This window comes from Harmonia axyridis, chromosome 2 (genome assembly GCF_914767665.1).
Source record: "Harmonia axyridis chromosome 2, icHarAxyr1.1, whole genome shotgun sequence".
NCBI lineage: Eukaryota > Metazoa > Arthropoda > Insecta > Coleoptera > Coccinellidae > Harmonia > Harmonia axyridis.
Window position 1 is genome coordinate 59,826,083 of NC_059502.1, and position 10,483 is coordinate 59,836,565.

General features: G+C 33.3%; 1 protein-coding gene across 3 annotated transcripts in view; it reads left to right on the forward strand.

The window, feature by feature from the left end:
* LOC123672461 (irregular chiasm C-roughest protein-like) overlaps positions 1 to 9,786 on the forward strand; it is a 140,112-nt gene extending 130,326 nt beyond the window's left edge. For 2 of the 3 annotated variants that reach the window (XM_045606556.1, XM_045606557.1), the window contains 4 exons: positions 489 to 575; positions 844 to 963; positions 2,702 to 2,961; positions 7,210 to 9,786. In XM_045606556.1, coding sequence (XP_045462512.1) covers positions 489 to 575; positions 844 to 963; positions 2,702 to 2,961; positions 7,210 to 7,749 — 1,007 coding nt within the window. In that variant the 3' untranslated portion in view covers positions 7,750 to 9,786. The remainder of the gene's footprint in view (positions 1 to 488; positions 576 to 843; positions 964 to 2,701; positions 2,962 to 7,209) is intronic. The other variant, XM_045606558.1, reaches the window with a different exon arrangement.
* Positions 9,787 to 10,483: the final 697 nt, after the last annotated feature.

A 10,483-nucleotide genomic window follows, 5' to 3' on the forward strand; every position in this document is an offset into this window, starting at 1 on the left:
CATTCATACCTGTCTCCCTGAATCGCTGCAACATTCTGGACACACTTGTATGGGAAACTCCAAACCTTTCTGCAATTCTTGTGTATATCCACCCTTCTTCTCGCAAAACTACCGCTTGGGCACATTCCTCTTGGGTCAAATTGCGTGTTTCGCGTTGCATAGCGATCGAGTGTAGAAAATCAAACGAAAGAAAAACTATTGATCACTAGAATTGATCGAGAACAACTGATTTCAGAATGGAGCCGATACATTCAAAATCTGATAATCTCATCTTTTTTTATTCCTGCTGGGAAAAAACATCTGTATTGAAGAAAAACGTTGAAAGTGGATAACATATGCATGCATAATTCTGATGAAAATAATTATCATTGAAAACACCTTCGGTTGTAGAATAAATTTGAGATTTCCATAATGTGCGTTAATTCTTTTGCGCAGTGTACAACATCAGGTCACATAGTTTTGGAAGCTGTTATGAAACTTTGTTATAGATCGCACAATCTTTGAGTTTCTGAAAAATACGTACCGGAGTGTTTGGGTCTGGAAATGCTTGGTTGACAACATTTGGGAACTTGAAAGTAGGTAAAAAGTAGTTAGAATGTATCTCTTAAATGAGAGGTTGTGAGTTTTGGGGTAGACGTTGTAGTTTGTATGGTATATGGACAAAATATAAGATAATATCCTTGCCTTAACATATGTAATATTCGCAGTAGCAAAATTATTGAATTTCAGTTACTGATGTAGCGACGAAACGTTTTCAGATCCATCATCCTTGAAATTTCATAATTGAAATATTGATAGTATTTTGATAACTTAATCCTACCAACCCAATATTTTTTTTTACAGAAAGTTTTCCATTACTCATCATCATAATTGGCGGGGTGTTATTAGTAGTCATCGTTATTGTCATAATCATGATAGTATTTCTCTGCCAACGACAGAGTGCCAAGAAACCACCACGAGAAGGTAGGTATCTGTTAACTGCTTCTGACTGCAGTAAATTCTTGTATTCATTCTCTTGTTCTTTTTATTTTACACCAAATTCTTTGATTATCTTATTTAGGTATAGATCAGATTTTCTGAATGATTATTTATTTTATTTATATTAACAAAATGGAACAGTTATTTTGCAGTACTTTGTTTACTATTTTAATCGTTAGGTTTATCATTATTTCGTTTTTTTTTAATAAGACGGATGTAACAGGCCAATTGTAAAGTCCCGGTCTACCATAGTAAAACACATTTTTTTGGCAAAATTCTATTATTCAATATAGTTGCCTTCGAGGGTGATACAGCGATTATAGCGATCTTCCAACTTTTTGATACCATTTTTATAGTACAATTTGTCTTTCGCTTCAAAATAGGCCTCAGTTTCGGCGATTACTTCTTCACTGGCTCTAAATTCCTTTTTAGCGAGCATTCTTTTGAGGTCTAAGAACAGGAAAAAGTCTCTGGGGGCCAGATCTGGTGAATAAGGTGAATGCAGAAGCAATTCATGCAATTTTGCTATTGTTTTCATTGATTGGTGACACGGCGCATTTTCTTGATTAAACAGCAACTTTTTTTTTTAAAATGGGACTGTTTTTTAACGATTTCATCCTTCAAACGATCCAATAACGCTATATAATAATCGCTGTTGATGGTCTGGCCCTTTTGGGGGTAATCAATGAATATTATACCTTACGCATCCCAGAATGCTGACTGTTGTGTTTTTCCTCGCTTTGGATTCGGTTCACCTTGTGCAGTCCACTCAGCTGACCGTCGATTGGTCTCCGTAGTGATATGATGGGGCCATGTTTCAACCATTATCATAATCGACGCAAAAATTCAAGTTTATTGCACTTCAACAGCTTCAAACACTGCTCAGAATCATTAACAGGTTGTTGCTTTTGATCGATTGTGAGCTCGCATGACACCCATTTTGCACACAGCTTCCTCATGTACAAATATTCGTGAATGATATGATGTGCATGTTCAGATTATATCTTCACAATGTCTGCTATCTCGATCAACTTCACTTCACGGTCATTCAAAATTATTTTGTGAACTTTTTCGATTTTTTCGTTGGTGACAGCCTCTTTTGGGCGTCCACTGCGTTCGCCGTCTTCGGTGCTCATTTCACCACGTTTGAACTTAGCTGAACTTGATGCTTGATTTCCTGGTGCAGACCCTGGAAACTCTTCATCAAGCCAAGATTTTGCTTCAACTGTACTTGTTCCCTTCAAAAAGCAATATTTTATCAGCACACGAAATATTTCCGTTCCATCTTTTTTCAAATAACAAAAGTAGCTACACTCACAACGCAATATCTCACACACTAATGGTCGGACTGCTGTCAAATTTTGACACGTATCGTTTGAAGTTTGGTACTAACTTAAAATCATATGGATTCAATACTAGCACCGCCATCTATGCATCAGACCGGGGACTTTTCAATTGGCCTTATATTATTGAATTATCGTTTATCGATTAGGGATACTTTCTTCCACCATTCGAAATAGGTATACCTTCCTAAATTCACTAGTTAGCCTTTTTTATTAATTCCCCAAATAGATGCATACGAGTTCAAGAAAAGAATTTTGAAGTTTAAAATACGTATTCCTATATTTCGATTCAATAATTTGCTGCTGGGCACAGTTGCAATATGATATTCAGCGAATTCGGCATAGACCTCACTAAAGCAACTAACTATGATTTTTTTCAGGCGACACGAACACGATGGAAAAACAATGTAAAGAATCCGACCGATCTTCGAATATTTCCGACTTGAAACTCGACCTACGAACTGGATCTTCGAACAGCAACGTCCACTGCGATCTGGATTATATTCCGGGGGCAGAATCGGAAACCGGAAGTGAGTCTGTGATCACAAGAATTGGGGTGCCACTTGCAGGCCCTGTCAACTTGTCTGGACAGGATGTCTATAGGTATTCAGCCGATTATACGGAACCCAGCTTTCCCAAAGTAAGTATCAACAAAAATGATTCTCTTGTATTTCAATTGTATTCTCACGCGTTTGAAATTGTTTTTTCTAAGGGGAAATGAAAGAAATACAATGTTGCATAGTTGTTCAAAAATTTCGAAAGGGAACAAAAACGAAGTTTGTATTTAATTTTTTCAACCTTTCAGCCGATTTGAGCAATTTTCTCTTTTTTAATTATAGCTTGATTCCTCGAGAACACAACGATTCAAATGCTGCCCTTAGTTATTATGTTTTCTGTTTTATAGAAAGGTGGAAAAAAATAATGAAAATCAAGATTTCATTCAGAACACTCTGTAAAGTGAATCGTTGACAGACAGACAAAATGTTCACTAACACTCAAATATTACCTCATCTTTCCTGAACATTTCCTATTTTTAGATTTTGCAATATTTCAATTGAAGCACTTCGGATCGTAACAGTAAAAAAAAACAGTAGAAAAAAAAATTATTCCTTGTATTAAATAATGGCAATCATCAACTTGATTTCATTGATACAATGAACTTTTTCATCAATATAATATAATAACAATCATAAACATTGATTATATATCATTGATATTATAAATCCCTCTTCATCCATATCACGATTCTGAAATTGATGTTGAGTTTGCATGAAATATTCATTGTATAGTAATGTTTGTTCATTATATGTATAAAGACGAACATCAAGAGGGATTACCACCACGTAGTTTTTCGCGTATCAGTCAAACTTACCCATTCATTTCCTCTCGGGCGCTCCTGCGATGACCAAACTTTGTACGGTGTACGAAATTGTACATTCACTTCATCTTCTTTATTTTTTTGAAGCAAATAAGTAGTTGAGTGCATGAGTTTACGACAACTTTCACGAATTTATAGTTTTACCTCTTTTGTAATGATTTTTGGTAGGTTTTTATCACAAATATCTTAAAAATATATCAGGGCTTGGCACCAAGTGCATATCATCAATTTTTTTGCGAAGAACGAAAAGTTACCAAAATATTTTTTAAATTTTTCATTCACAAATTGAAAATATTCACTTTTTACCATGTAGATCATTGTTTAAGAAATCATGTGAAAATCCCATAAAAATCGGTGAATTGTAAGAAGAAATATCTCTTATTTTGTTTTGAACTGAGCAGCCACGTGGTGGTGTTCCCTCTTAACTACTTCGAACAAGTACAAGTGTCGATTGAATAATGAACCAAATATATATTTTAATAATGAACATTTCATTGATTTAATAGAATTTGTTACTTGAATCAATGGAAACAGTTCATTAATATGAATAACGACTTTTCATTGTAACGGGTGTTTTTTTCGAGGTATATAACTTTAAGTGGGCATAACTATTCAAGATGGCGACCGATTTAACAGCTGTCAAGTGATTTATTCTCAGTTTGGTTTGGCAATTCATCATGAATAGACTCAAGCCTGAACAACGCTTGCAAATAGTGCAATTTTATTTCGAAAATAATGGTTCTGTGCGGAATACGTATCGCGCACTACGTTCATTTTATTTTGTTTAACGATGAAGCGCACTTCTGGTTGAATGGCTACGTCAACAAATAAAACTGCCGCATTTGGAGTGAAGCTAATCCTCAATTGTACGTTGAAACACCGTTACATCAAGAAAAACTGACTGTTGGTGCGCTTTATGGGCTGGTGGAATCATTGGCCGGTACTTTTTCAAAAACGATGATGGCCAGAACGTTACAGTCGAAGGTGATCGGTAAAGAGCCATGATTACTAACTTTTTCATTGCTGAATTGAACAACCATGATGTCCAGGAGCTGTGGTTCCAACAAGACGGCGCAACATGTCACACAGCTCGTGCCACAATTGATTTATTGAAAGACACGTTTGGTGACCGCCTAATTTCACGTTTTGGACCTGTGAATTGGCCTCCAAGATCTTGTAATTTAACACCGCTAGACTACTTTGTGTGGGGCTATGTGAAGTCATTGGTCTATGCGGATAAGCCACAAACCCTTGACCATTTGGAAGACAACATTCGCCGTGTTATTGCCGATATACGGCAACAAATGTTGGAAACAGTCATCGAAAATTGGACGTCCAGATTGGACTACATCCGAGCCAGCCGTGGCGGTCATATGACAGAAATCATATTTAAAATGTAATGCCACAAGATTATCTTGCGGATAAATGAAATTCATGTCAATCGAATAATCCATCGTTGTTCTATTGCAATTTAAAGTTCTATAGCTCTAAAAAAACACCCGTTACATCATATCTCATTCTACTAAGAATTTCGAACAGCTTGAAAGGAGCAATCAATATTCCCTCAAGGATCAATTTATCCTGCCCGTGAAGTAGCTAATTTAAGTTACCGAAACGCCCAAAACTTCCCTATTATACAAATTCGACTTTTCAAATATATTATCGCCGATAGATTAGTGAACCGAAACGAACTAATAATCCACTCCGATGCCGCCGCCGATTTCTCGAATTTTAATTCGTTTCTCGCTCAAATGAACTGTAATAATATAATTGAGAATGACAAGTGTATAAGCGGAGAATTCCTTTTCTCTATCCTGACATCGAACCAATTCGAACTGAAAAATTTATTGGTTCGTTTCAAGTTAGACACCTTTGGAAAATTTGAAGGCCACCAATACCTCTCGAACAGATGGAAAGATCATTACTATAAAGATGTAGGAGATATTCGGATTCTTAAAGAGAAATGAGGATTAGATTTTGCTCAGCTAGTTTATGACTTTTTTTAATTTTATGCATAATATTGATTGAATGTCAAGGGTTTTGGGAGTCTTTGATTCATAATAATGATCAGAAGTCTCAACAGTTGCCATGAGTAAAATTGTATAGGGTGTTCCTAAAATGGAGCTACGAAAAAAAAAAGAGAAATCACTTGGATAATTTTAAGAAAAAAGTCCCATAAAGGCTTTGTTTGCGAGATTGTGTTTGTTTCTTGTTGTTTGTTTCTTTCTTTCTTTTTTGTTATTTTTAAGTTATTATTACTACTGAGTTTTACTACCAATTAATATAATAAAAACTTGTTTCAATCATGATCAACTACCAAACGGCTGGAACAGTTCAATATTTGAAAACTTTATTAATTTGCTCTACAGATTGAGTAAATTATTACAAAAACTTATAATTCGTTTATTCATCACTATTTACTCAGTGGATCTTTAAAATAATTTGGAGTTTCCTGAAGTTTATTAGAGAATTTTGGAATTTTTTCTCGACATCGATAGTGGATACAACAAAACTACTGGTTCACCCAAAAAAAATATAAGCGGGTACTGTCCCAAAAAAATATCACCCTGTTGCTTTGCATTTCACATGATGAGAAGTTTGAATTGGAATATCGAGTCGAATTCAAGTAGAATATTGCTACTATTACAGTATAAAACTACAGATTCTATAACCAAAAATTTAGATTGAATTATTCCAACACGAATGCGAAATTCGAAAACGAGCGAATTTTCGAACGCATGAGTGTTGGAATTGCCTTCTACAACGAGTATTAGACGATATTTTCTGTATTTCAGTCAATTTTTGTGTAATATTGTCGAAATTTAATGAAAAATTCAGATTATATCATACATCCCAGTATTATAATATCTTATTGTACGTTTCGAATTTGGAAATAATTCATAACTACGCAAAAATCGCGAATTATGTCTGACGAAATCAATTTAACATCACCAGAAATTATAGAAATTTCGAATGATGTTGCAAATCATTTCACTACATCCAAATTACGAATATATAATATTGACAATTGAAGTGTGTTGAAATTTGATAGGTTCCGAAGTCAGTGTAGACAACCACCAAACGAAAAATATAACTGAAAATAATCCTGTAATGAGTAGATTGCAGCACTGTTTTCAGTATTGTAATGAACTATACTGAAATAGAGAATAATGATTTCACTGTTTTTTTTTTGCAAATGATGGCACGAATCTACAACCAACATTTGTTTCAGAAGACTCAATTGCTTGAAAACTATTTACAATATATTTCTTAAATTTCATATGTGTATAAAAGATATCGAAAAATATGGCTTCTAATAACATTGAACTTTTTATGATTTAGTTTTAACGCGGAGGGTAATTGTTTGGTTCAGTAGTTTATTTTTCCATGATTCATTATCAATATCTAAAATTGGGATTCTATATAAATATTTCCGTTTTTTAATCGGAAGCAATGATTCTAAATTCTTATTTGACTCAATCTAATGAAAACATTCTTGTTTTGTTTCAGGATGGCCATAATAACAACGGATATGTACCTTACGTAGACTACTCCAGAGATTACAACCCTCCAATGATGCAACCTCCAATAACCTCGATGGACCCAACCATAAATCAGTCTACCAGGTTACAACTCAACTCATTGCAATCGCATCAACTGTCCTCGGGTGCCAATAGTCTTCAATTGAATGACATACCCATGAGTATGCCCAATGGGGGTCTACCTTCTTTGGGGATAGATCCCCGTTTCAGTGCCACATACGGTAACCCTTACCTCAGGAGCTCCTCGGTAGGGCTTCCCACCCCAAACACTGCTAATCCAGTGGCCACACCAGCTCCTCCTCCGTATTCTAGAGATAATTCGCGAATTGTAGGCTCTACTGCCATGATGACTGCAAGTGCTAATGTGGTGAACAGTGTTATGGCTACAGGTGCGAACGGTTCCATACCACAGATGACAAGACTTCCGAACTCTCCTACAAGTCAGTATATCATACCCACATCGAATGCCACAACCATCAAACGCGGTACGATGGCCACGCATGTATAATGAAACGTTAAAAACGTAGTGACTTAAAGTGATTTTCAATTACGAAAAGACTGAGAATCTATCAATCGAAAATGATATCAATTTTACCACTATTTTTCTGTAGTTTTTTATGCGAAAATATTCTATGTAAATAAAATCAGTATTGGTCAATTCCTTTTCTGTTCTGTGGAAAAGTCATGCGGAAAATAACACTTTTTCAAATATTGTTTAGACATCCGCATCAGTATTATTACGTACAACGAGTAAATGTGCAGTTCTTCAAGATTTAATTTTTAACATTAATTACTTTTGCAAAATATAAAAGAATAGTGAACTAGCAAAATTCAAAGAAGCTCGCCTTCTCCAACAAGTTGAATTACTAATTTTACTATCGGCAATAACAATGCTTGTGTATTTCACACTCAGAGTTATAAAATACTGAATTCTCTAATTTATTGTAGAGCCAACTATTGTCTATCTTTGTTTTTTTGATTTGTGAACAAGGTGGCGAAAAAAGGTGGGGGTTTGTTGTTATACCTGTTCTTCTGAAGACAATAGTTCACTTTTAAAACATCAAAGGAAGAAGAAATGAAAATTATACTTTTGCTAAAGTGATATTTCAAAGTATATAAAAACACGCTGATCAAAATGGAAATGACATATCTATGTATTTTATTACTCTGAGATTTTACAGCCAAAAACTGCCGCTTCCGTCCACAGCTTGAATAATTAATAATAACATCAATTTAATTTCAAAATCAAAAGAAACAATGAAAGGAAATGAGATAATAAGTATCTTCCAATAAATTTCATAAGACAGTACAAAATACCAGTAGATACATGAAAATGCATAGTACTGATTTTTTCCTTCAGTTTTGTACATTTTTTATAGCTAATCCTCTTCATCATTCCGATAGTATATACAATCTTGAAGATTATTTTATACATATTTTCATAAGAATTAATGACTTTTCCACAGAAACTTGTTTCACTTTGTCACAAGGCTATGCAATAATTAATTTATATATTCGAATGATTTTTATATCTTAACATCGAATTGAATTGTTGGACAAAATTAATTAATACATTGTGATGAGATTTTCAATAATCCCATCGAATACTTATTATTGTCCAGCAATGGACTAGCCTAACATATCTGTCATTTTTCACTTTGTACATATCAAAAATCGATTATATTGGTCAATTTCTAAAGAACCCTTCAATTAATGTCGTGATTTAAAGAGCTTTCTGAATTCTTTTTAGAGAAATGAGCAGAAAGTATTTGTGAGCTTCCACACTTATCATTTCACAGTTTAATTATGTTCAATAAATTGATGTAATAAAAATCACAATATTAGAGAAATTAATTCATGGTAATTATTGATTGATATATTTGGAAACTAAGCTTTTTATTGAATATTTTGAATTGTTATTAACATGTTCTTGTTATAAATGAGAAAAATATATACCAAAGATATTTTTTGTATAGAAAAAGTTTTAATAATGTATATTTTTTTTAAGAAAATAGCTTCAATGAAACCCTGATGATTTGCGTGGTTTCCAGTCGAAATCTTCATAATTAAATTCAGATCCGTTATTCCATTCTACCATTTTCATGTTTGACTATTCTTCTAATGTTGTTCAATATGTTCTATTGAACTGATAAATAATTCGCCGATACTTGAAAACTTTTTACCTTGTCATATTAATGATTTCAATATGTGCCACAACAAATTAAGTTATGAAACTGATACAACATAGTTATGTAAATTATCTTATTGTTTTACATTGTAAATAATTCATTTTTTTATCATTTTAAACTATCATTTGTATTTCAATGTAAAAATTCCCTTGATGCTTGTTTTATGTATAGTATGAGAGTGTTATGGGTGATTACAAATGATGAAATTATAGCTCAAATTGTAAATACTGAAATATTCTTGCGAATTTTCTATCCTACTAGGAAATGTTATCATTATGTATAATTTTTTTAAGTCTTTATGATAGCAATATTTATAAAACATTGTGATTGTAAAATAAAGAGCCTAAATATTTGAATATTGAGTTTCATTAATCTCCAAATATTCAGAAGACTTAAAAAACGTAATTGAAAATAAAAATGAGATATATTGCAAACTGCGCAATCTAACTAATAAATATAAAAAAAACGACTCCTTTTTCATCTTTTCGTCTCTTCCAATCTATCAAATCTTATATCGATGTACCAGTCACTTGTTAAACAGTCCTTGTACCAATTTAATCATTATCGCTATGTCATTTAATACAATATTGAAATCCAGATTATTACATTACTTCCCACTTAGATAATGTGTTGGCATTGGTAGCCATAACTATTCTTCTACCGACCTCTCAATAGTACATCATCTCTTATTCATTCGTCAACTGTTAGATTTATAGATACTATGAAATTTTACGTATTCTAAATCGAACAAAATTACTTCTAATTCCTGTTCCTCATATTATTATGAAATGAAAATAGAATAGATGGAATAGAAAATAAATAAACCATAAATAAATAATCAAATGCTTGAATTCCTCCCTAAAGGAATATGCATTATGACTGGAAGATACTTAAGTGGGGAATCACACTGGAGCAAAAAGCAACTGGCAATGATAGCAATATCAAGTTACATACAAATGAACGTGAAATTAATACCGTCTATAATAATGCTTGCTGCTGGTTGCTAATAGCGTATTGCTCCTGTGTGCGACACCAATATATCTTTCAGTTAAA